Genomic DNA, 27,565 nt, shown 5'->3' with positions numbered 1-27,565 from the left:
ATAAACTATTTAGAAGAGGTCAGAGTTTAGTGATGAACTACTTCTGTCGTTCTCACGTCTACATGACTGTAATTACACAAACAGGAAAGTCAGTGCAACTTCTTCCTGAAAACTTTAGAAAATTTATACTTTATCTTTTTGGTAGTTGATAGTTGTCATGAATATCAGATATTTAAGTGTACAAAAAGCTGTGTGCTTGTTATCATCTGCAGGAATTTCTGTGACTAATTTCTACTGATAAAGAAGCTCTAAGCCCTAAAGAGTTTTATGCAGTAGCTTGTATAATGCATGTTTTACATACTGCTGTTTTATTTAAAATAAATAAATAAAATAATAAAATAACCTAATGACATTGGTTCAATCAAATCAGAATCATTTTAGTGCCATCAGAATAATTGTAACAAATTTTGGCAGAGAAGAGATTAACACTGTGTGGGGCAAAATGACCCTCTGTAACGTCGCAGGTATTGGACAGGCAAACCCACGGACAACTACTCCACGGGTTTCCAGTCAGGCAGGCCAGCGGTCACCCTCACGCCCAGTTGCTAGGCAAAGCCGCCATGATGGCAATTAGGGGAATGCATGACACCTGGATCCATGTCTATATAGGCCCCCAACGCAAAGCATTAGGCGTGCGGACATTTAGGAAGCACCAGGGTGTGGAGTGTTGCTCCGGTATAGGAAAAGAAAAGAAAAAGAGAAAAGAAAACCGAAAAAAAAGAGAGAAGAAAATGAAAAGAAAAGAAAACTGAAAAGAGAAGAAAGAGAAAAGAAAACAAAAAAATAAAAGAGAAAAGAGAACTGAAAAGAAAAGGAAAAGAAAGAGAAAAGAAAACCGAAAAGAGAAAAAATATATATAAATTTTTTTTAAAAAAAATATATAAAATATATATAAAAAATTAAAAGAGAAAAGAGAACTAAAGGTCAATAAGAAGAATTAAACCTGGAGGGGACAGGAAACTCAGTTATATATTTTAGGTTTGCTCTTTGTTTCATTAGAAGTTTTGTGTTTAATTAATAATCCCACATTATCTCCGAACGGGAGACGCCTTCCGTAAGTGTGCACAATCACTCCCACAGCTCACATACACAACACTTTTCTCCCTGAAGCCCTGCATCAGGGCTCTGTGAAAAGGAAAGCTGGGCGCGCTAGCATAACGTGCTAACCCGTCACACCGTAATTTGGGGATATATCACTATTTATTTAACCTATTACAACTGATAAATTGTTAGTATTTGTATGTTTGCTGCATATTAGCGAAGATATTTGACACCTGACTATGTTACCACAACTTTTTAAGCTCACTGTTTTTTTGCCTTGAATATTAATCACCTAAAAAATAGTTCGGGACTGGAGTTTCCTACAGTCTACCTGAGCCTCCAGGAACTCCATTTAATTTAACACATCTCCTGTTATACTGAACTTCCAGTCTCACACAGTATGATGCAGATCAATCCCTGCTTTCTGTTTTCACCCAAATGAGGATGGGTTCCCTGTTGAGTCTGGTTCCTCTCAAGGTTCCTTCCTATTGCCTTCTCAGGGAGTTTTTCCTTGCCACTGTCGCCGTCGTTCTCGGTTTGCTTCTCAGGGACAATCTTATCATTTTGATTCATGCACATTCACATCTCATACAGACTTAAATAGTTCTTTTGATTGTGTAAAGCTGCTTTGCGACAATGTCAATTGTTAAAAGCGCTATACAAATAAAAATGAATTGATTTGATTTAAAAGCATTTGCTATGATGATGAGCAACTTTGACTTTTTATAATGATTATTGCAGTAATAAACGCTAGAGGTCAGACCTGGGTGTCACAGTGACACTACTACTCTCTGACCCTAGCTAAAAACACCACTTCTTATTTTAACAAACCAACTTTTCATAGCAACAAGCCTAAATGTCAGTGCAATAAATATCTTATGGAATAATTTCAAATTAAATTTTTACTTGTCACACACACAATCCTAAAAATATGTGATGCCGTAAAATGCTTATATGAATGTCTGAAATTTACAAATAGAAAAAGCACATACACTACAACATACACTATAATAAAAAATATGAAGCTGGAAATTAAGTTACAAAATAATAGAATTAAAATAGAAATTTAAATAGACAGTAATACAAGTAAAATGTAAAGTGTAAACAGTAAAGTAAAAAGTATAAAAATGTAAATATATAATGTGTGTATGACAGCAGCAGTATAAGCATGGTGATACTGATGTGTAAGCAGGACTGAATGGTGTGTTTGTTCATTGCGTGAAAAAAAGCAAATGCGATCAGTTTAAGTCTTTTGCAGTGTTCTGGTTGAAAGCCTGTGCAGCCTGTGGCGAGAATCTAGTATGTACAGTATGTAATTCATCTCAACAACAAGAGGTTTTCTTTCAGGAGTTTAGTCCAAATCCTGTGAGTTCTCATCACACTGTGTATGTGGAAATCTATTACTTTCACTATTAATCATAGCTTTGATTTCAGCTGTCATTTTTTAAATGATGCAACTTTTTATGCTCACATTTTATTAGTTGATGGTTTACCACTAACCCTCCTAGTTTTAATAATGCACTGGACAGTTCTTAACCCACTTCCAGTCATTTCAGTGGTAATGTACTGTACTGTATGTTTACTTTGAGTTGAGCACGAATCGATGAATTAATTTCAGCTGTGTGGATGCACGCTCCTCCTGCTATTCCCTTATTTGCATGTCATCATCATTTACTGTAGTAAACTCAATTTTTTTTTCTAATTGTTGCATGTGAAAATGGAATCGTTCTACAAAGATCTTATAATAAAAAAAATATAAATAAGCAAATGAAGAGGGGAAAATACAGTGAATTGATGTTGAATTTGAAGTTTTTGTTAGAGGCTGTTGAAAACAAAACAACAGAAATTAAGGTCTGTTATTGTTAAAGATCCACTGTGGCCCACACAAGGCCCATATATAACTGAAGATGAATGAATGAATGAAAAAAAAATCAGTGAATGTAATTTAAAAACAATTGTCTTTGGGCTACTGAAAAATTATGATGTGAACAAAGTCCATAAGTAACCCACGGATAAACGCATATACCAATGACTAAACATTCATTGGTATATGCACTCATCTGTGCCAAACCTACTGCGGTCATGTTTAGTAAATTCTATTAACTTAGTAATATAAAGTTATTTAACAGCACATCTTTCACCTGAGCAGTTTGTTTCTGTGTAATATTAATGTAAGCATTTGGTGAATAGAGCTTTGTCTTTTAATGCCCTTGCTGGGGCATTTACTTATGAGTAAAGGTTTATTATTGAAGTGTAATGCAGTAAGGCAGCCTCACAAACCACAATGCCCAGAGTAATCTAAAAGCAATGTACAGCAAAAAAGATGTAATTAGTCTCTATCTTGATAATTAATGCAGTAAACTAGATTTCACCTGAAGCAGAAGGAGTTAAAAAGAAAAGGTAGATCCCTTAACAAACTCAAGCATTTACATTCACATCGATCAAATTGGCTGTGATAAAATTTTTCATACTGTACATATTATCCAGCCACTGTCTTTTACTATTCTGTCTTTTACTTTACACCCAATTACTTCCATGTTTCATACTCTGCTGCTCTTTTACTGTCTCTTTTTCTGTTTTTTCTTTTGTTATCTCTCTCCTTTATGCACGCGCGTGTGTGTGTGTGTGTGTGTATGTGTGTATGTGTGTGTCTGTGTGTGTGTGTGTGTCTGTGCGTTTGTGTGAGTACTGTAGCCAAATCGATTACCTGCTAAAGGGGAAATCTGAATCTATAATCGCTGCCATATTGGTCCCTAGAGATGCATCATGCAGAAGTGAGGCATGCAGCCTTAATTAAAGACATGTACGGAATATCAATGCCCATTAAACACCTCCAGGTGTGTTTGTGTGTGTGTGTGTGTGTATGTGTGTGTGTATGTGTGTGTGTGTGTGTGTGTGTGTGTGTGTGTGTGCATGCACATGCGCAGGTGCACATGTCTACTATACACAAAAGTTTATTTTCTTCTTTGTAGAATAATACTATATCATGTTTTATTTTTTTGCAAAACTATAAAATAGCACATACTGTATGGCATTGGTTAATTAATTAACAACAACAGCCGTTTTTTTTAAGACATAAATGTTAGGTACTCACTAAGAAAATCCTAAGAAAGCAAGACCAATACTTATAGTAACTCTGCTGAAGAGGAAGTTCATTTAGAGCCTCAAAAATCACCAATTAACAACCAGAACATCTCTATATCAACTGTTCAAAGGAGATTATTGCATATTTTGGATGTCTTCAGCATTGTTTTAGACAATTACCTCAATGTTGCTGTTAACCACAATGTTGTTGCATAGTTTTTGTATATGTTTACTATTACACCTTTTTTTTTATTGTACAAGACGATTTAAAGTGTCTACTCAGCTGTGTGTTACCAGCTATAACATAATTTACCCACAATACCTAAGGATGTCTCAAATTGTTAAATTATCATTAATACTTATATCATTGATTGCAGGCATGCTTGATGACTTGCGATGTGACTGACAGTACTTATGGTTAATTTTTACACTCAGGAGACTGACTTTAGTTTAATCATGCAGACCTTGCTGTTTACTATATAATCTACTACATACTATATATTGTAATATACTATATAATAAATGATGTTCAATACTATATAACATCTTTAGTCCTATCATGAGTTCAAGTTTATTTGAGATTGTGAGTTTTTAAATTGCCTATAGCGGGTGAGTGTGTGTGTGTTCCAGGATTGAGCTTTGAGATGGATTGGCACCCCATCCAGGGTGTACCAAGCCCAGGGGCCTGAGTCCATTGGGAGGGACTCCAGGCCTCCCATGACTCTATAAAGTTCATGTCACTTTAAGCTTCCCAAAATTTTACTATTTCTTTAACAATTTAACACAGGGCTCAAAGCTCACCCAGTGTCTATGCTAATGCTTAGGCTGATACTTTTAAATTCCTTTTAAATAATGATTTTGTTTATATACCTCAATCTCCCTCTGTTTCACTCCTTTTCCAAATGTGCCAATTCAGTGCCTATGTAAATGAGCTCCTGCAGAGCCATGCCCTTTAAAAAATATTTGATAGGTTTCTTAACGAGACTAATAAACAACATGTAAAATGATAGGAAGATGAGGAAGAACAAGACCAGAAGGTGGCGGTGATGCAACATAGAGGATGCCAACTTTTGGTAAACACAGAGAAGACAAGATAAGACAAGACATGCCCATCCAGTGAAGGACACAGCAGAGCAAAGCTAAGCAACCAGCTTGGGGGCCATCTATCGTATCACAATAAGGGGGGGGGGGGGGGGGGGGGGGTAATCTAACTGTACAAGAATAGGAACAAATTTTTTCCTATTTCTTTATTTCTTCTTTACATGCATTAAACAGCTTATTTTTGCATCTACTTAAGAATGACTAAAAAGTGAATTTAGAAAACCATTATTTGATTAGTTGAAAGTTGAAAGTATTTGACAGAATGATTCATAACAATATATCGTTGTTTTCCGTCTACAGCAGACATGCTAAAATTAGTGTTACAAATGGTGCACTGAATATTATCCTGTCACTGCACCTCAGTAAATCACTATTTTGCATACCCATGAGCCCATGGGCTGCCAAATAATGTGATTTTTAATGTCTTTGCTTTATTAGTTAAAGTGTTTATTGTTATGGGAATGTGTTGTGTGGTTGTCTAGGCCAATACACATTATATTAACACATTGGTTTATGTTTTTTTGTTTTCATCATTTTGTGGCAAGTAGAGTGGGTTTTGTCACTTAGGCCAGTTTTTCTTTACATTAGTTCTGCAGCTAACTACAGTAACAAGCCTTTGTTTGTGCTGCAACTGTAAGTTTGCCGATAACAGATTCAATGCATTTGCAATGCTTTCTGGTCATATTTTCTTCTTTTGTAGGTGCCACAATATGTACTGTATATTGTTGATTTGCAAACATGCACATTTAAAATGAATGCATTGTCTATTAACAGTAATGATTTCTTCTTTTGTAATATTAGTGTCACCGTCAGAATTTATGATCAGGAGTAAACATTGAATGCTAGCTAGTCTTAAAGCATCTCAGCTTCAGGCTGGTGATGGTGCCACACCTGAATATTCACTTTTCCCACTATAGGACTATATTATCTGTGTTTCCTTTTTGTCCTTTCGCTTCTTTATACTGTGGTGAAGTCGAAAAATGTTCCAGTCCAGGCAGTAGTAGATCAAAAGGTTAAGGTTCTGGGTTGCTGATCAGAAGGTCATGGGTTCAAGCCCCAGCACTGCCAATTTGACACTGTTGAGCTCTTGAGCAAGGCCCTTAACCTTACCTACTCCAGAGGTGCTGTATCCTGGCCGACCATCTGCTCTGACGCAATCCTACTGGGATATGCAAAAAAAAAAAATAATCATTTAATTTTGCTGTAAGGAACATGGGACAAACAATTGAAACTTATCTTTGTTTCACCTCCTACTTGGTGTGTGTGTGTGTGTGTGTGTGTGATTCAGAATCTTCTTTCTTTAATGTTGTGTTCTCTCTCAATAAGAGCAAGATCTTGAGTGACATTGATTTATATGCTTAGAAGAGCAGGGTTAAGAGCGAGTGGATGGAAAAGAGAGACACTGCCAAATAAAAAGGAGGGTGGTGAAAGGAGGGATGAGAATAGGAAGAAAAAGGGGAAAGAGAGAGAGAGAGGAGTGGGAGAGAGAAAAGAGGACAGGTGTGGTAGGATGTGAAGCTCTACGCTTAATAGCAGACAGAAAGAACAGCTGTATTAGACGCATGTAGAGGATAAAGGGATAAGGGGGTGGTTCCTGGAAATAACACACACACACACACACACACACACACACACAATTGTTTGATTAGGAATGGGGCTTGTTATTGGGACATTTTTGACGCACAGCAAACAGGTGGACTATCACAAAGGTAAGAGTGGCTTTGCTTGCTCTCCAAAATGTGTAAGTATGACTTTGGACTTTATATATGTGTGTGTGCGTGCGTGTGTGCATGTGTGTGTGTGTGTGTGACAGAGATACGTGTAATAATACAGCCTTGACCCCATTAAGTACATGCCTCCAAGAGACAATCCTATTATAACTCTGTACAGGGGATTGTGTGCGCTGTTATTTGAAATATTATTGAGTTGCTAAGTTATATCGTAGCATCTTGTCACCTTAGGGAGTTCTTTCTTGACAATGTCAGTGGATTTTTTTTTTTTTTTTGTAAAGCTGCTTTCTGGATACTGTTAAAGGTGCTATAAAAATAAATTGAATTGCATTGAATTGAATACAGAAATGCCTGTAAGGTTTCTCATAGACAAAAGATTGAGGCTAATGATATCTTTATATAGGCTAACTGTGTGTGTGAGCATGTGTGTGTGTATGAAAGAGAGAGAAGAGAGAGAGACAGAGAGACAGAGACAGCAAGCCATGTTCATTCACAATGAATCTTGTCTCTCAGCTGTTGGACGAGTTTGTGTAAATACACAATGAGCTGCCACTCTATAAAAGGCGATGGTATTCTACTGGTGTGCTACCTAATGCTAAATCACCCCACTCTGTACTGTATGTGTGTGTGTGTGTGCGTGTGCATGTGTATGTGCGTAAAATATTACATCCTTTGTATCCTAAAGTAACCCTATACTAAATCACTTACTCTTGTCATGTTATACTGTATGTGTGTGTACATACCTACAGCACATGTGCGTCTATAGTACATTTGTGTCTGTTTTCTTTACGGAGGAAATCACACAAAAGCTGTTCATCAGTACATCCATGTTTACACACACACACACATACACAATAACTATACACACTTTATAGAACTTTTTAGTACACTATAGTACTTCAAGTTTGCAGCCAAACTTTGGGTGTTTATACTGCACACCCACTAGCTTTCTTACCATAAGTATTTTCGTTCTGTTCATCCTGTTTGGTGTAAGAAACAAAGGAAAAAAAAAGGAAAAATGCAAGAAGAGGAAAAAAATCAATCATAAAGCACCATTTGATTGCAAATGGACTGGAATAAAATGTCCAATATTAATGGTACAGTAGGAGGACCGAGACATTAACAGCTCCATGGGCCGAAACCAACAACAAACAACAGATTTTTTTGGGTATGTTGTAGATGCAGTATTTGCAGAGCTTTAATAACTCAAATTAAACAAAATGCACAGTAATAACAATGTGCTAATGCTTTGGCTAAATAACATTTTAAAAAATCAGTATTTGGTGGAAAACCCCCAGTTGCAATTACAGCTTTTATACATTTTGGCATGCCCTCCACCAGTTTTTCACATTGATGTTGATTAATTTTATACAACTCTTTTTTGCAAAAACAGCTCAGCTTTGATTGATGGATTGTGACCGTCCATCTTCCTTTAAATGAGGAGTAAATCTTAATCAGAAGTAAATTGCAGTGGTCTCCTATTTCTTTCCAGAGCTATATATATATAAATCTTTATATAAGGGCAACTTAAGGCAGAAAGTTATGGTCAGATCTTACACTGCCAGGAAGAACCATAAAATGCTTCAACGCAGCTCACAGTAAATAAGCCAGAGCCTTCTGTCTGTTAAATAAACAGTGACATTCCTCAGCAGTACACACATCCAGAGAAGATAGAAATTAAGTCATGCACCAAGACTGTTCTTTCAGAATGCAGCGGTGCAGTATCAAATGTTCATTTTATTTTTAAATGAGGTCAGTAGATCACTGAGTGGGGTGCCACTGTCGAGAAGTAGTACTGATTTACGAAAAGATGAAACTCATCTACAACAATACCTGACCTTAAATTGTACTAAGAAAGCAATGCCTTATATTAAAAGGTTTTTTTTTTTGAACATGTACATTTCATGCTTATTGAACATTTTTTATTCTTTGTGATATGTATAATAGTAAGGTCAAAAGTTTGTGGACACCTGAGCCATCTAATCCATATGTGTTTTTGGAACATCCCATTCCAGATTATACCAACCTCCATTCCTCTACCAGGTTTATCAGATTTTTGAATGTGGTTGTGGAAATTTAGTCATAAAATTATAAGTGAAGTCAGCCCTGGCACAAAGTCCAATTTAAGTTCATCCCAAATGTGGTTAGTGAGGTTAATATCCTCTGTTCAGCCCGTAAGTTCTTCCACACCAACCTAGGCAAACCATGTGTTTATGGACAATAATTTGTGCACAGAAATGTTGTCAGGCTGTAACAGGTTTAGGTTTAGTGTCACATAGTGTATTTTGATGAGTGCTGTGGAAATACTGTAAATATTTTCAAAACACCCATTCAGTTTCCAGTCTCTATACTGTCATTCCAGACAAACACTAAGCAGCAAGAGTATGCTATGCATACAAATCCTGTATTACTGCAGTTTAAGGGGTGTAATGTTACTACTATAAAAACATTTACGAATGGATATCTGAAATCTAAAAAATACTAATGTTAGCAGGTGACAAGATGCATGTTACTTGTAGTTTAGTTGTAACATGTAGTTGTGGGTGTGTGGAAACCCATGTAATTTTTTTATGTACAATAAGAAACAGTTGTAACTATAATGAAAATAGCTTCTAAAGCTAAGTAATTAAACACAAATTAAACACTGCACTAATTCAGCAGGCTGCAAAAAACTTTTGGAAAAAGTAGGTCTTTACATTTACATTTACATTTACGCATTTGGCAGACGCTCTTATCCAGAGCGACTTACATTTTTATCTCATTACACATCTGAGCAGTTGAGGGTTAAGGGCCTTGCTCAAGGGCCCAACAGTGGCAACTTGGTGGTTGTGGGGTTTGAACCTGGGATCTTCCAAACCGTAGTCTAAAAGGTCTTTAGATCTCATTTGAAGGCTAACTGAGAGCAGTTATTTAATTTAAAACATGCACATCATAGGATTGGCCCAAGAAATCACTCAAGGCAATCTTTTGGATTTTTCACTTCACTGAATAAAATCTAATTTAGCTGTCATTGAAACACTGGCTCCAGGTCACATGCCTGTTGCTTTGTTGTGATTGTAGAGTCAAGCTGTATTTGAATGCAGCAAATAGTTATTCATATCCAAATTAAATGTATGCATCATTTTCTGTCCTACATATCCCATAATCCTCTGCATCAACTGTGGATTAAAACGTTTTTATTTGGCATTTCAATTTTATTTTTAGACAGAAATTGCTGGTGAAGTCACATAACATTTTTGTCTATTATCTTCAGTGCTTTATTCAATCCTGCATAACAGACATGAGATTAGTGGCTATAAGCATACAGTGGGGAAAATAAATATTTAATCCCCTGCAGATTTTGTAAGTTTGCCCACTTAAAAAGAGATGAAGAGACTATAATTTTTATTATAGGTTTATTTTAAAGAATAGTGACAGAATATCAACCAAATATCCACAAAAATGATAAAATAAGATACTGTACATGTCAACAAGTAAAATAAATAGCTAATCCCCAAGCAAAACATAATGACTTAGTACTTGGTGGAGAAACCCACACAGTGGTACAGTAAGACGTTTCTTGTACAGTAGTTGAATACCAGGTTTGCACACATCTCAGGGAGGATTTTGGTATACTCTTCTTTACAGGTATTCTTTAAATCCTTTAAGCTGACCCTTGGCAACTTGAACTTTCAGCTCCCTCTGAGACTGGCTAGCCCCCTCCATGAACCTAATATGCTTCTTCTTGAGCCATTCCTTTGTTGCCCTGGCGGTTTGTTTTGTGTCAATGTCATGCTGGAAGACCCATCCATGGCCCATCTTCAGGAGCTTCTCATCCAAGATCTTACAATACATTGTTCTGTCCATTGGCCCCTCAAAGTGACAAAGGCAGACTGTACCTTTAGCCGAGAAACAAGCCCAAAGCATGATGTTTCCACCTTTGTGCTTGACTGTATGGAAGGTGTTCTTAGGGTCATAGTCAGCATTTTCCCCCCTCCAAACACGCTGAGTTGAGCTTAATTTGGTCTCATCTGACTACAGCACTTTCTTCCAATCCTTTATTGGCAAACTTCAAACAGGCCTGTACTGTACATTTGCCTTCTCGAGGAGGGGGACCTTGAGGGCGATGCAGGATTTCAATCAATAGCGGCATATTGTGTTACCAATGGTTTGTTTGTTGACTGACAAACTCAATTGGATCCCAACTACCTTGAGATCATACACAAGCTCCTCCTGTGTTTTGGGCTGATCCCTCACTTTTCTCATGATAATCCTTACACCCTGAGATTAAATCTTTTAGGAGCTTCAGCCTGAGGGCAATTTTGTATTTTTTCCATTCGTGAACAATCCCTCCAAGAGTAGCCCATTCTAGTCTTGTGCAGGGCTACAATTGTGTCCCTGACTTTCATTGACAGCCCTTTGGTCTTGCCCAGGGTATGTGGTTTGAATGGAAAATAGAGATCCTGTGGACAGGTGTCTTCTATACACAAAACAAGTCGTTATTAGAAGCACCTTCTTAGGTTAATCTGGGTAACTCATGAGCACATAATCTGTCTGTGAGAGCCAGAACTGTTGTTGGTTGGTAGGGGATAAAATACTTATTTTTCATCATGATATGCAACTCAATATATAACATCTATATAATGTTTTTTTCTGGATTTTTTAAAAATTAATATTCTGTCTCAATCATTTAAAATAAACTTATGATTAATTTATTGATCTTTAAGTTCTTAATAAAATATTTAATTTCTTTAATTTCTTATACAAAATACTGTATGCTCCTATCTTGGCAGCGATGTGACAAATTTTGCTTTCAAATTCTGTCTAAAGATACTGAAACATAACACAGCAGTAGCAGAAAGCTGCCAAGTCAGCTGCTTTCTGTTTTGGACACAGCCATGGCCATCTACAGTATGTTCTATAACAGCTTGGCCTTCCATTTGAAGTGATATGGTCTGCTATGTTGGCCCTGAGCAATTTAAGTCAGTCTAAAGTGAACTCTTTGTTCTACACATTCCTGCTCAGACTGCTTCTTGAGCGACATGTGATGCAAGGCCAGTTTTGGCCAAAGCGCTACTAAACAGACGGATTCCAGAATTGATGATCCTCATCATCAGAATGACACTGTAAACTAATCAAAAAAATTAATAAATATAACTATACATGGCAAGAATAGAGAAAATTAATCTGTGGGAGAGAAGGAGTTGTAAAGGGGAACAGTTTGAACTCCCCCCCCCCTCTCCTCTCTTCCTCTATTCATAAAGCGAGTAAATGAGATTTGGAAAGCTGTGAAACTAGCAGCCACTGTCTCATCCATAAGGCACGTCTGATTCATTCATTACATAAGGACTCACAGCTCTAAACCGTGGGCTCTAACCTATCCTGCCAAACTGCAGAACAGTGTGTGTGTGTGTGTGTGTGAGAGAGAGAGAGAGAGAGAGAGAGAGAGAAAATAGAGAAAATTAGGTCATTATTGAGATAGATAGATAGATAGATACAGTAGATAAGAGTAGGGTAGAGAGAGAGAAAGAGAGAGAGAGAAAGAGAGAGAGACCAATCTTGGGCTTAATAGAAAATTGAGACTTTGTAGATCCTGTAATTCAGGATTCAGGAGCTGTTTGGCTAAGAGAGAGAGAGAGAGAGAGAGAGATTGCTCTTTGGGGAGTGTGTGGTGATAATGACATATGGTTTTTCATTACTCACTATAAAAGTGGGTGTACGGATAGGAGAGGTGAGATTAAACTAACAGTGTTTTACATGCATAGTTTGTGAAATGCTTAAAACTCTCCAGAATACGAATAAAATAAAAACATTCATGTAAATCAAACCATATCTCTTTGCCTTTTCATTTATTGCACGTCTTGTTTCTTTTTCTCTCCAGTGCTCAGTGATAATGCAATCTGTTCTCCCTTGTTAGATTTCTTTTTTACTACCAATGTAGCAGGTAGATATTGCAAATATACACTATAATCCTATCCTTTAAGAACAGTGGGGAAGAATCACTTTATTGTGAATCAACCACTGCAGATGATCCCAAATGTCTTTAAACCATCCAAAACCTGTTAGAATTTTTTTTTCTCTCTTCATTGGCTCTGTAGCTGGACACATTGAGTTCTTTTACCTGGGGCTTGACTGTAACTATATAGTTACATTATAGATGCAGGACCTACATCTAAACTGATACTACTACCACCATTTATAATGGTTGAAAAGTTGGAAGAGATGGATTATTATAGTTAATGAGCAGATTCGTTTTTTAGTTCATCCTTTAATCCAGGAGCAGATTTTCTTGACAGGAGTGCACATTAAGGAAAAATGCATTACTTTATCAAATCAACAACTTAAAATAATCAATAAAGCCCACATAAAAAAAAAAATAGAAAAAAAAAGATAAAAATGGAGGGTTGCACCAGGTAAGTATGTTACAGTAAGTATGATGTACTGTTAGTACAGTAGCTTACATCTTATACATGTTAATATTGTGGCGTGGGTGGGGTTTGACAGACGACCATCATGCTTTGCAGGAGGGGTTATGATGTGTTCACCGTGTTGGGGAAAGGTGTTTGGGGTAGTGACTTCGGCCAGGTTGTGTGTGTGTGTGGGTATATGTCTGTTTAGTGACTGTGGAATGTGCGGTTGCTCCCAGCCATTTGCATTGGGCAGCCAGGAAGCTCACTTGTCTCTCCAGCATTCTTCTTAGCGGTAAAAACGCTACATTTGGTGTCAGAAGTGGGATGGAGGGTAACGGCTTAGAGCGCACCCCAGAGCAAGCTACAGCTCCGTGCGCCGTCAGCCGGCGAGGCGACCTGCAGCTGCACCTGCCGTCCTACAACGGCGCCGTTGGGGCCTACGCATTCACCGCCCAGGTGGAGCTAGCCGCTGACTTCGCGGGCTGAGCGGAAGGACTGGGCGAAGTTGCGGGAGTCGCTACACTTCCGGTTCGGCGCGAATGACCGTAACGAGGCCGCGTGCGAGGAGCTGGCAACCCGCGTGCGGAGCGCCTCCGAGCCACTAGGGGCGTTCGCCATGGACCTGAGATCTCTCGCACGCCGGGGCTACCCTGAATTCGGGCCCTTCCAGCAGGAAGAGCTAGCACGGCGTGCGTTCCTGCAGGGAATTCGGCCGTCGCGGCTTCGCAAGCACATCCGGTTGGCAGCACCGGCTTCCATGTTTGAGGCGCTGCGCGAAGCCGAGCGCGCAGAGCCCATCATGGCAAAACACCACGGCGAAAGAGCCGAGCGTTTTCCCGTGGCTCGGGGCCGCTCGGTAGGTGAACCTAGCCGGGGACAGGGCTACCCGTCGCGGCTAGGCCTCGACTCAGCCTCCGAGGTTCCGCGACCACGCCGAGGCCAGGGACTGACGGATTACCGCTGCGACGTTCTCAGGCCTGAGGACAACGTACTCCAGCAGCCGTTAAAACTAGCCGAGGAGAAGCCGCCTCCTACAGCCGTCTTTGCTTCCCCAAAGGCCGGGTTCAACTTCCGGTCAGGACGCGTAGGAAATCGCGCGGGTGTCTACGTGAACTGTGGCCTGGACAACGTTTCGCTACGGGCGCTCGTGGACACTGGCTCTACGGTTTCGCTGCTGCGCTGGGGAGTATTAGATCAAGGCGAGCGCGGTTGTATGCTGCCGGACCCGGCTTTGAGCATTCGCACCGTATCGGGAAGTTATTTGAAGATACGGGCCTGTCGCACGGTGCTAATACAAGTAGGTGCAATCATTCTTTCCCATCCGTTCTTTGTGGCAGACATCGAGGATGATTGTATCTTTGGTTTAGACATTTTGAAAAGGTGGGGTGTGGTACTGAATCTCGTGGACGGAACTCTGCGCGGTAACTTCGGGTTAGCCAGGTTCCTAGTGCCCAAAGCGCAGCCGGACGGGTTAGAAGCACGCACCAGGGGGGCGGAACTTCCGGTGGACGCGCCATGTAAACATCCGGTAGCCGACCGAGCTAGGATAATGGCCAAGCTAATGCAGCGTAGCAGTGTAGGGCTTAGCCAGTCACAGGCTGACACCGTGAAGTCCCTTTTGCACGAGTTCGCGGATATTTTCGCGGTAGATGAGCGCGAGTGCACACTTACCAATCTGGTGCAGCACACGATCGATACGGGTAACGCAGCGCCTGTTCGGCTACATCCGAGACGCCTCCCGTTAGCTAAACGAGCTATCGCCGAGCAGAAGCTGCGCGAGATGGCCGACTCGGGCGTTATAGAGCCAGCGTCCGGACCGTGGTCGTCACCCGTTGTGCTCGTGCGTAAAAAGGACGAATCGTGGCGGTTTTGTGTGGACTACCGGCGGTTAAACGAGGTAACGCGTAAAGATTCTTATCCGTTACCGCGGATAGATGACGCGCTGGAGCACGTTGCGGGCTCGGCGTGGTTTAGCTCGTTGGATTTGCGTAGCGGGTATTGGCAAGTAGAGCTCGCCCCGGAAGCACGACCAAATACCGCGTTCTCGATCGGCCAAGGGCTATGGCAATTTCGGCGCATGCCGTTCGGCCTCTGTAACGCGCCAGCGACGTTCGAACGGTTGATGGAGAAAGTGTTGACGGATATTCCTCGCAACCGTTGTGTCGTTTACCTGGACGATTTATTGGTGCACGGCAAGGAGTTTGAGGTCGCGCTAGCTAACTTGCGTGAAGTATTTTCGGCTATCCGGCGGGCGAATTTGCGGCTTAACCCCAAAAAGTGCCAGCTGTTGCGGCGGGAGACGGGTTTTCTAGGACACGTAATTAGTGCTAGAGGTATTGCCACCGATCCAGCAAAAATTGCGGCAGTGCAGAATTGGCCTGAACCGCTTAATGTGTCACAACTGCGCACCTTCCTCGGGTTAGCCTCTTACTATCGCCGGTTTGTGAAGGATTTTGCCACGATCGCCAGTCCGCTGCACGGGCTCACAAGAAAGAATCAGCCGTTTCGCTGGGACAGGGTGCACGCGCGTGCTTTTACTCGGTTACGGAAAGCTTTGGTCACGTCGCCCGTTCTCGGATATCCTGATACATCTCGTATGTTTATCCTCGACACGGACGCAAGCGATGTAGGGCTGGGGGCCGTCCTGTCTCAGGTTTCCGAGGGTAAAGAGCATGCTATAGCTTACTTCAGCCGCGCGTTGTCAGGACCGGAGAGGAACTACTGCGTCACCCGGCGCGAGCTGCATGGCGTGGACATTCTTGGGCCATTTCCTATCTCCGATCGCGGGAACCGGTATGTGCTGGTGGGCATGGATTATTTCACCAAGTGGCCGGAGGCGTTTGCTGTCCCTGACCAGAGCGCTTCCACCACGGCTCGAGTGCTGGTGGATGAGGTGTTCTGCCGATTCGGCGCCCCGGAGCAGTTGCACAGCGATCAGGGGCGTAACTTCGAGGCGGAGGTGTTTGCGGCGGTGTGCGAGCGCCTCGGGGTGAAAAAGACCCGCACCACGTCCTTCATCTGCAGAGTGACGGCCTCGTGGAACGCTTCAATCGCACGCTCACCACCCAACTCGCCGTGCTTACCAGCGACCGTCAAAAGGATTGGGACGAACATTTGCCTCTCGTGCTTTGGGCTTATCGCACAGCAGTGCAGGAGTCCTCACAGCTGACGCCAGCTGCGTTAATGTTCGGTCGCGAGTTGCGCACGCCCGTGGACCTTGTGTTCGGGTCCCCCCCACAAGTGGATTTACCTACGAAGCCGGGGTTGGACTATTTTATTGCACTGAAAGACAAACTGTTCCGTGTCCACGAGTTGGCACGTAGACACTTGGCGGACGCTGGTGTTAAACAGCGCCGCGTGTATGACACTCGCAGCCAGGGGCGAGACTTTGCTGCTGGGGAGCAGGTGTGGGTGTATTCCCCTGGAAGGAAAAGGGGGCTCTCGCCTAAGCTCATGTCTCACTGGGTGGGCCCCTGCACGGTCATTGCCCAGCTCTCCGATGTAGTCTACCGGGTGCGGTTGACGGGGCGGTCGCGAGTGGTCGTGCTCCACCGAGACCGTCTCGCTCCCTATCGGCCCAACGCCAGTGAAACATTGAACTCTGTGGAGGCCGGTCCGCCTCGGGAGGGGGGCTGCACCCCTCCTTCCCCCGCGGAAGGACTCCGGCGTTCACAACGCCAGCGCCGGCCACCGTCACGCCTCCAGGACTGAGTTCGCCATGGTGACCGGGGACGGTCACAGCTCGGGTGGGGGCAGTGTGGCGTGGGTGGGGTTTGACAGACGACCATCATGCTTTGCGGGAGGGGTTATGATGTGTTCACCGTATTGGGGAAAGGTGTTTGGGGTAGTGACTTCGGCCAGGTTGTGTGTGTGTGTGGGTAGATGTCTGTTTAGTGACTGTGGAATGTGCGGTTGCTCAATAAAGTACTCCCAGCCATTTGCATTGGGCAGCCAGGAAGCTCACTTGTCTCTCCAGCATTCTTCTTAGCGGTAAAAACGCTACAATATATATAATATAACAAAGTGCTTTCCATCTTTTATTTGTACATATTTTAATGTAACACTTTCTTTTAAGTTGTGTTTTTCTAAATTGTGTGACATACACACGGTTAATTTCAATAACCTTTGCATACCATCCAAAAATAATTAGTTATGCAACTCCATCCTGAATAAAAGCGACTTTCTATTAAATTACATTTTAAGTGTCAACTCTGAAATCACGGTAGGGGGTGAGATTTGTATTTGTAGGGGGTAAGAAAAGTAAAATGAGTTTTTTTCTGTGCGTAGGGGTGGGGGTAGCTCAGTGGTTAAGACATGGACTACAGGTCAGAAATTCAAAGTTTAAACTCCAGCACCACGAATCTACCAGTGCTGGGCGCTTGAGCAAGGTCTTTAAGACACGACTGCTCAGATGTATAATGAGAAATATAAGTCGCTCTGGATAAAGGCATCTGCCAACTGCCATGAATGTAAATGTTCAATTCTGTTCATGCTAAATAAGTATAAACAAACCACATTAATCAATGTAAGCAGATGAGATTAACTAGCTTGCAATGGTAATCTATTTTCCAGTTTCTTCCCCACAGATTGGATGAGAATAATACCCAGACTTTAATTATTTGGCAACAATATTACCAGGCTGTAATTTGATTTTAAGTAGCAGCACGCTCCTCTGTTGGTTTTTGTCTTGTATTTTGGGCTTTATCTTTGCTTGCTTTTTAGTCCTTTTTTGCATCACTTCATGCTTTCTAAACCATGAATCCCAGTCTATGTATTTTTGTCTTTATCTTGGATGAAATGAAAACAGTTGTAGATCATCGTGTCAATAGGAATTGATGTGACTGACATTATAGTATCCTACTGCTTAGTAATGCTATAACTGCATTTGTCTCAAACTAAAACACTTAAGAAAGGTTATACACAACAGAATGAAAGCTTCAGCAAAGGGCTAAAAACGCTAATAGTCAGCTTTTTGAAATTGCAGTAGACAGCCATTAGGTTTAGTTTAATACAGTGAATGGTCAGATAGATAGCTTTTAGGATTGAGCTAAGCAGGCTAATGGGCAGCAGTTTGAGACTGCAGTACAGAGTCACATCACCTTAATAATGACCAAATGTAAAGTAAAATCGTAAAGTACCCTCCGTAGAGCACAATCGGCAACTTCTCAAATGGAATTGTTCTTGCCCTTCCACCTCTTATAAAGAAATATTCCAGCATTTTTACAACCTAAACTCTAGCTTTAGTATATCTGGTTAGTATAGTGTAAATTTAAACAAGTTTCTCTTATCTTGTTTTTCTCCTTTTTTTCTGATTCTGGTGTTAATAACATACTAAAACTTCTCTGTTTGTTAAGGGAAATTACTCACACTTTGGTTCACTAGTGAAAAAGGAATGAAATAAAAAGAAAAACAAATATTAAGAAAGAAAAATTGAGGATGTATATGGAGCCCTCAGGGGTTATGTGGTATAAAAAAAATATTAATGGAAGAATAAGCGTGCACGGATTGTCAAACTTAGTACATGGATCGACAAACTAAATCCTTGCGCTCAGTTTAGTAAACTATGCATATTGATTGTAACCTTTTAATATCAATATTTGTACCACATGACCCCTGAGTGCTTCCTTATAGAGTCTTGAAACGTAAAGTTTTCCAGTGGTGCAAAGGGTATAAATAACGCAAATTGAAAATACGCAATTAGTTTTTTTGTAGATAATTATTTTGCATCTCTGATGCTTTTCTAGCCTTGTTGCTGTCTAAGATATGCATTAGTATTTATATTAGTACTGAACAAAACTTTATGAATAGTTTCATCGATTTGTGTGGGTGAAACTGAGGATACAGCACGATCACTCTATCAAATATTTTGTATTATGGCAAACTAATGTATATTTGTGTGTGTGTGTGTGTGTGTGTGTGTGTGTGTGTGTGTGTGTGTGTGTCACAGGCAAGAATATTATTATGATTAAGAGAACATAAATTTAAATTTGTCAAAGAGAAAGATGTAGATTTATGTTCTTGCTATTTTTTTTTGTTTTTTAGCCAAGTTGATATCGATCCATTGTTTTAGTGAGTAATTAACGTTTTACATTAGCTTGCCACTGATATGTGGCTACACGGGTCTTAATTTGCTTCACGTCAATTCATCTTTTTGGCTGTTTATTTCTATGTAAAGTACTGCATTTGCTGATGGTATTGACATCAGCAAAAAAAAAAAAAAAACTTTAGTCAAAGGCTAGTTATGAACTTTTTCAGCCTTACAATATATTTTTTTGTGGTTTTATCTGTATTTTTCATGTTTCATTTAAAACTATGGTGAGTCCAGGAGCCATCACAAATCCTTATTTCAAACCATGTTATCTCTCGCTCTCTCACTTTCCTGTCTTTCGAAATCACCTGTTTCCGGTTAAACCTTCTTGTACATTTATACCAGTGAGAGCTTTTGGCTGACCTGGGTGTGCATTTTGCTTTTCTTCTCTGCTTGTTTTTTTTATTTAATTTTAGTTTTATTTCTTTTGAATATTTTTCTGTTTAACTTCTGCATATTTCCTGCTAATTTGGATTGCTAATAACCAATTTGCATATACATCCTTCATTATCCACCTCACGAACTTCTGATTTAGATTTGTTTGTATTTTATCATGATTTATTTCTGTAGCTGCAGTATAATACACTGTATGAACACACACACACACACAAAAAAAACTCTTTTATTGAAGCAGTAATGCAATCATGGTTTTGTGGTGGGTGAGTGTAGCTGCTAAGCATTTAGTCTGTTTGAGAACTACTCTGTTTAACATGCCTCTATACATTCTGGAGTGTGCTTTACCTACATCCTGAGCATTCGCTTGCAGTAAGGTTGGGAATGTGCATTGAGTCACTAATAAGATTTACACACTCAACACAACACTGCTCTAAGTGAACATGATTGAAAACATAAATCTAGTTGTTTTTACCTAAAATGCATTAAGTAAACACATTGGTTAAAAGACTGGATGTCTCTATAGATATTTTACATATTTTCTAATACCAGCAATAACACATCAGCACAATTTTAAAATGTATATGTACTTCCTGTCAAAAAAAATTACAGTGAAGTCCAAAACAACATGGATAGGCAAGATGTCTAAATGATAAAATATTGCTAAGAATATACTGCACTAATTTAAAATCTTAAAAGATACACACATAACCGCAGGAGGTAGGGGTGCTGGGGTTGTTGCAGCACTCCTCGCAAAAAGAGCCAACATCCTTTACTCCTCTTTTAGACATAGGGAGAGATAGTGTGGAGAGTTTTTGTTCTTGTTTCTGTGTTTCACTGTAACACTTAAAATACTGCTCCCTTCCAACTGTAATGATGCACAGAATAGAACATGTCAAAAGGCAGTTTAATTCCAAGTGTTAAGATTTATTTATTTGAAATATGTACCTAACAGCACATTAAAACAGTTTTTTTTTTCACATATCCTCTTTACAAAGCTGGGGTCAGAGCACATCTGGAGCACATAAGGTTAAGGGGCCTTGCCCAGGGGTTCAACTGTGTCAGCTTGGTGGTTCATGGGCTTGAACCAGCAACGTTCTGATCAGTAACCCAAAACCTTAATCGTTTGAGTCACCACCAGCCCTTCAACACGTTTGTTCAGCACCCAGGATTTGCCGCAAGAATCCGTGTCACAAGAATGGCAGAGTTACATAATACCATGACATGTGTGGATAATGTTTATTGGTGGAGAATTTCCATTTACCACACAAAAAAGGGGTTTCACATGTTTCCTAATCACCCTGTTTTTTTAAAACCCTGCATCAATGCAATATTATAATAGACCAATAATATTAAAAAGTATCCTGCGAGAAATGTTTAGATCCCTTGAAAACTTGTTCCCGTGGCTATGGATCCACACTGAGTGTTCTGGATCAGAAATGTACAAACAGCAATGTATGTGTCCATATGGAAGGCTTAATTAATTTATCTTTTTTTTTTTTTTTTTTAACTTTCTATAGCACTTTTTTATTTCTCTAATTTTATAAAAAAGACATTTAGGTTCTTCAAAATGTTAATTTGGTATAATTCATTAAACAATATTTATTTATTGGTACTACTTAATCCTATTAATTATGACATGTAGATGTTACTTTTGGTCTGACCAAAGCAAGAGAATATAGGGTTCCTCTTGTTGCATAGTTGGTGCATGTTTCTCTATTTGCTGTTATATCTTACTGATAAGCTCTAGTCAGTTGATAATCACCTTGCCAAATTTACCATAGTCAAGGTGAAACACAGAGACACAGCAAGGTGAAACAGTGGGTGAGAGACTGAGAGGTATGACTGCAGGAAAGATTACCCCCCCCCCCCCAAAAAAAAAAAAAAAAAAGATTAGAACATTTTAAAAATGGAAACTCCTGGCCATGAGGGATTAACAACAGAAAGAAAAAAAATCAAGGGTATGACTCACACCAAAACAAGTTCTTTTGTTTTTTTTCCTTGCTCTGGTTGTGAAAAGAAAATATTGAGAGATTGTTGCTTTCTTTTTTCCCTCATCAATCATCCTGACAGTGCTCCTTTTAAATAAGACTGTAACTGTTTCATTGCTCCACAAACAGCTCTTCTTTCTCTTGATTGCTTCTACTTTTTATCACTTCATTCTCGATCCTTGGGGCCTTGGGACACTTTTGATTTAAGTGTTGGCTGCTGTATAGTCTGTGCTCAGACTCTGAATCAGCTATTTGTGATGGTGAGGGAAAGTGAATGTCCAGTGGACATGTCTTATATTTGCACACTTTCTGGATAGGCATGACATTTACTTTTCTATTCATCATCCATCATTCATTTATCCTCAGTAAGTGTTTTATCCATGTCATGGTTCTAGAGCCTATCCCAAAAATAAAGGGTGTGAATCAGGAATTTACCCTGGATGGGATGCATGCGTATGACTTACAGTACAATACTGTGCTGTAAAAATCTAAATGCGAAGCTATACCATGTGTTAGATATTATATAAAACATAAAATAAAACAACATCCTAAATGCAAATCTCCCTGTGAACCTCTCAGGGAACATATCAAACACTCATTTCCTATATGAAGGAAACAACCCTTTGTCGCTTACTTGAGGTAGCTCTCCAGGTAAGTGTGCAGGAATGGTCAGATTCATAGCAGCCACAAAGAGGGTGGTACTGTAGAAGCAATAGATCATGGCTGAGCAATTGCAAAGCCAGAGAGGACATTATCAGCGGAAGATCGCGCACAGTAAAAGAGATCAGAGATCACTGAGCTAGATCACATTTCAGATGAACTAAATTGAGGGCATGATTAAAACTAACACACATTGTAAAGTTTTATGAGTCATCTATCAATATACTGAAATGTTTATTGTTTGTTTCTGTCAGCTTCACCATAATTGTGTCAACCTGAAAGGTGAAATCACATTCAATTTTAGCTGCACTCAGTGAAAAAGGCTCATTCACACATCTAAACTGATTTTCCTTATTGATCAACTTTAAAATATTTAGAAGTACTGTTCTGATGTTGCATGGAATGGATAAAGAAAATGAATAAAGATGCTGGGTTTTAATTTATTTAGATAATCTACAGGAAAATGAAGAAATCCACAGTGATAAAAAAAATATTTAATACAATAATTTTTTTTTATCACTGTGGATTTTTTCAGTGCATGCATTTATTTATGTATTCATTTATTTACATTTTGTCAATATTAGGCTAATGTAAATAGCCTACGGTAAATAATATACACCCAGGTAAATAATATACACCAATCGGCCATAACATTATGACCAAATGTCTAATAATGAGTAGGTCTCCCCATTTGGCTATATTTAATGGCCTATATGTTCTGACACCTTTCTCTGGGAACCAGCATAAACCTTTCCAGCAATTTGAGATACAGTAGATTTTATATTGAATAGGTCTACATGGACAAACCTTTGTTCCCCACAGGCATCAGTCAGCCTTGCTCTCTCAGTTTACCGCATTTCCTTCTTGGAGCACTTTTGTTAGGTCTTGACCCCTGCAAACTGGGAATATTCCACAACAGCTTTAATGTTGGATTTGCCCTAACCCAGTCATCTAGCCATCACAATTTGTTTGCTGTCAAAGTCACTCAAATCCTTGCACTTGCCCATGTTTTCTGCTTACAATACATCAACTGCATAGAGAGAAAGGTTTTCTTGCTGCCTAATATGAGTGACTATCAAAATGTTTTAAGATTTATACGTAGGTCCTCCCACAGACGCGTTAAAACCTGGCAGTAAAATTTTATATTGACGAATATATGTCTGGCCCCCGATGAGAAATTCTCAATGCACCACAATTCCATGAGCATGCACTTGGTTAAGCTACGCACCTGCCTTGCCTTTTTCAGTCGTGGAGATGATGGTCTCTTCCACTGTGAAGACTGTTGCTTCGTCTTAGAGTTGTATGAACCCAAGTTTTTGTCACCAGTAATGATCCTCAACATGAAGGATGGGTCATTCACGATACGTTTATGAAGTTGAACGCAACTTGAACACGATGTCACTTCTGCGGTGGGTCAGCAACCTGGGGATGAACTCGGCAGCAACATGGTGCATGTTCAAATCACATGTGATGTGCCTGGGCTGTTCCGTATGACACATCGACAATGGCAGCAATGTTGTGGATTTTTCTCTGACAATCATCATGCACAAGTTGCCAAACTGTTTTTGACATTTTTGAGGGCTGATCCCTTGTTGTCTTCCAGTAATGTTCTTTCATTTTTGACGCGTACATGCCACTTAAAACACCTTAAACAGCTAATTTCAGTATTGCTGTAAACTTACCAACTCATGGCTAACATCTTTCTCGTAGATCTGCCCAGTTTCACTTAAAATTTCACATTCGCAGTATGTTCAAACTTGCTGTCCAGGATGGTAACACACGTGTTCAGAAAAGCACAAGTTGCACAGCTCCCAATTTATAAAGAATGCTGTCTTTTGGCACGTTGACTTTTGAAGGTGGGTCCTCCCTGTCACTGTGCGTGCCTCCTTGTGCTGCCATTTATTGGCGTGTTACAAAACTTTTTGGTTACCTTCTCGTATATCTCACCTACTTCCAGGTGCCGTTGTAACAAGATTACTGTATCTGTAGTCTGTGGTGGTCAGGACCTACCAAAAGTTGTTTAAAGAAGGAAGAGCTCACTGACACACATGGGGAGTAAAGGCTGGCCCATGGAGTCCTATCTAACAGAAGAGGTACTATAGCTCAAATTGATTAAATGTTAATGCTGGTTCTGATAGAGAAGTGTCAGAGCACACAGGTCATTATTCCTTTGCTGGAAAAACAGAGGTCTACTCAATATTAGCCAGGTGGTCATAATGTTAGAGTTGATTAGTATAAATAGGATTGAATGGCCCGCTGTGGTGACTCCAAATGGGAGCAGCTGAAAGAAGAAGAAGAACAACAACAGCAACAACAAACTACAAAAATAGAATACAGACGTCAAATAGCTTAAAACAGTTGTAGCAGTCAACTTTCTCTCTCAACATGTAGTTTAGTAATCACTCAGAGCTGCTTGAAAGTCATTAACATTAGCCCCTATTCATTTCAAGGGGGTTTACTCACTGATGCATTATCGGCAAGACATGAGGAGTGAGACTTTCTTCTTAGAAACATAATTCCAGCTGATGACTGGATTATAAAGCCATGTGACTCAGAAATACTAAACTTTAAAATGTTAGCAGTCAAGAAGCTAGGAAAAGCTATGCTGTTTATTTTTAATGCTTACTGGAAAAAGTTAGTAGAAATGTCAGCCAAATCATTTAATTTCATACTGTTTGACTAAGGCTAGCTGGGCACATCTGTACAGCCAAACCTTGTACCAGGGTCATGGTGATATAAGTGACAGCTAGTTATACATACAATTGTAAACTGTGGTATGGATCTGTGCAATTATTTAATCACATAAGGCTGCACTTTAGGTTACACGTAAGACATGCAATTCATCGTCTGGGAATGTATGTAGAGTTTGTCAATAATTTGATTGATTTTGATTAAATGTGACTTTTTAAAAATTGAATTCTGCAGACTTAGTGACATTATCTAAGTCTGAATTGTACATATTATTATCCAAATTAAAAAAATTGCAATTTCTTTTACATAACCAATTTGCATGCGCAATTTAGTATATTTCAACTAATACTTCAAACCAGAGTTTGCTCATTCAGGGTTTGTCTGACACATAAAATTTGCTCTCCCAAACAAAAGTTGAAAAAAAAGTTAAAATTATTATACATTTATTGGGATTCTTTTGGGTAGAACATAGGTACAATACATATTTAAAGTCAAAATTTTTTTCACATTGAACTTGATAGCTCTGAGTTACGTTATGTGTTAGCTACATGACTATTAATGCCCCATTGAAAAATAAAGCACATTTGTAATGTATGACGAACTACATTTTGAATGGAATTCTAGAAAAACCTGTAGGATTTTAGTGGAGCTCAACTTCAACATAATGGATTTGGCCAAAATTGGGTTTTTCCTGCCCAAAATACTTAGATGAATATGTTTTAAGAAAGCATAAATGCATTCTTAGAATGTAAAGTACAAATGGTTTTATTTTTTTTTCTAACCTTGCTATGATATTCATAAGAGATTGCGATATCAAATCCCAATGATGCGACATTCATCCATGGCTGGGAGTCAAGACTGCAAAATTGGCCATGCTGTCTGGCTATGAGGGATGGCCAATAGTGGGGGTAAATAATGTTTTCCTCTGAGTGTGTTACGCTGTCCTATGACACTGTGTGAGCAGTAATTCAAAAATATGTGCTTGGCTAGCTTTATGTGTCTTGGAGAAAGCACATATTTGCTCCTGCTTGCCCATGCGAGGAGCCAGATAGTGGGTAGGAAATGGCAGGTGACCAAATTGGCGAGAAAATAGGAATAAAACCTTTCAATATACTGTATACCTTCCTGCAGAGATCATGTTGGATAGTAGCAGTTTAACATGCATGGCAGTAAATAAAAGTAACTCCACCTAGCTTAACATGCTAGCTTAACATGCTTTCCTTCTTCTTTGCTTAAGGTGGTATTACACGCCATAACAAAACGGATGTAAACCCAATACACAGTATTGACCTTGAAAGTGCATTAGTGTATACATTTCAGCTGACAAATTATCTTTGATGAACATACAGTATATCTTAAATAATTATGAGATGGCAGTGGAAATCTTAATAAATGACGTCTTTTTTAGGGACATTTAACTAAAAAAACAAAACTTGCTGAATTAGCTAGCAGTCATTTCAGCAGTGTTACAAGAGCAGACATTGATCAGTTGAGTTAGTAGGGATTGTGTGATATACATTTAGGGGATAATACAAGAAAGAATAACAGAGATACTGATTGTTATTATTACTTGTGACTAATAATTTTCCATTATAGAATTATAATGTTTGATAAAGTTTCAATGATGTAGTTTTACTTAAACTAGATAAGGTTACAAATGTAACCTGTGGCCAGAGTGTTTGCTTAATATGGCTTGATATTATTCGATTGGGTGAAAGTGATTTCTACTGAGATTTTCTAGAGATGTACAATATGTATGTATGTAAATGCTGTGTGGCCTTTTAATAAATAAACAAATAAATAAATACATATATATATATATATATATATATATATATATATATATATATATATATATTATTGATACTGCGAGCATTTATGTGTTTTATATATTAAGTATTAAATAAAATGAAAAAGTAGCTGCCTTTAGGTTGGTATATTACACTGGAGTTTATTACAACATTCTTTCTTATTGTTAACATCTGTGATACAACTTGTGTTTAATAGTATGAAAAACTGAGAGAGTTCATGGTGTTGCTTTAAGAACTATAGTATAGAGATGATGAAGGCACAATTTTCCTGCTGACAATTTCTGATTTCTTTATTTTGATCAATGAGATATTTCTATTCAAGGCAAAATACATGAAACTATTAAGGAATGTAATTTTCACTTTTTTTTACATACAGTATACAGTATATCTCTTATTCACCTTCTTTCTTTACATAGTTTCTGTATCATTGGGTAGTAGATGTTGTACGCTCCTTATATGTATTCTTATGTTACTATGTGTGAGTTTGGCATGCTTATATAAGCTGTGAGTGTGTGTGTGTGTGTGTGTGTGTGTGATGAAGTGGCTCTCTGATCCTGATTCACACTGCATGACGCCAGCACTCAAC

At 39.3% G+C, this 27,565-nt stretch overlaps 1 protein-coding gene across 3 annotated transcripts in view; it reads left to right on the top strand.

Moving 5' to 3' along the window:
* Positions 1–27,565, top strand: part of LOC128516863 (Kv channel-interacting protein 1) — a 52,276-nt gene that overhangs the window by 9,158 nt on the left and 15,553 nt on the right. The window contains exon 1 of one of the 3 annotated variants that reach the window (XM_053490599.1): positions 6,859–6,935. The exons of the other annotated variants lie outside the window; for them this stretch is intronic. Within the exon in view, the coding sequence (XP_053346574.1) occupies positions 6,878–6,935 (58 nt within the window). The 5' untranslated portion in view covers positions 6,859–6,877. Of the gene's footprint in view, positions 1–6,858; positions 6,936–27,565 lie in introns of those variants that run through there. 3 annotated transcript variants of the gene reach the window in all.

Source organism: Clarias gariepinus, chromosome 2 (genome assembly GCF_024256425.1).
Source record: "Clarias gariepinus isolate MV-2021 ecotype Netherlands chromosome 2, CGAR_prim_01v2, whole genome shotgun sequence".
NCBI classification, from domain to species: Eukaryota; Metazoa; Chordata; class Actinopteri; order Siluriformes; family Clariidae; genus Clarias; species Clarias gariepinus.
Note: the sequence above shows the minus strand (reverse complement) of the source record. Positions and strands in the feature narration are given on the sequence as shown.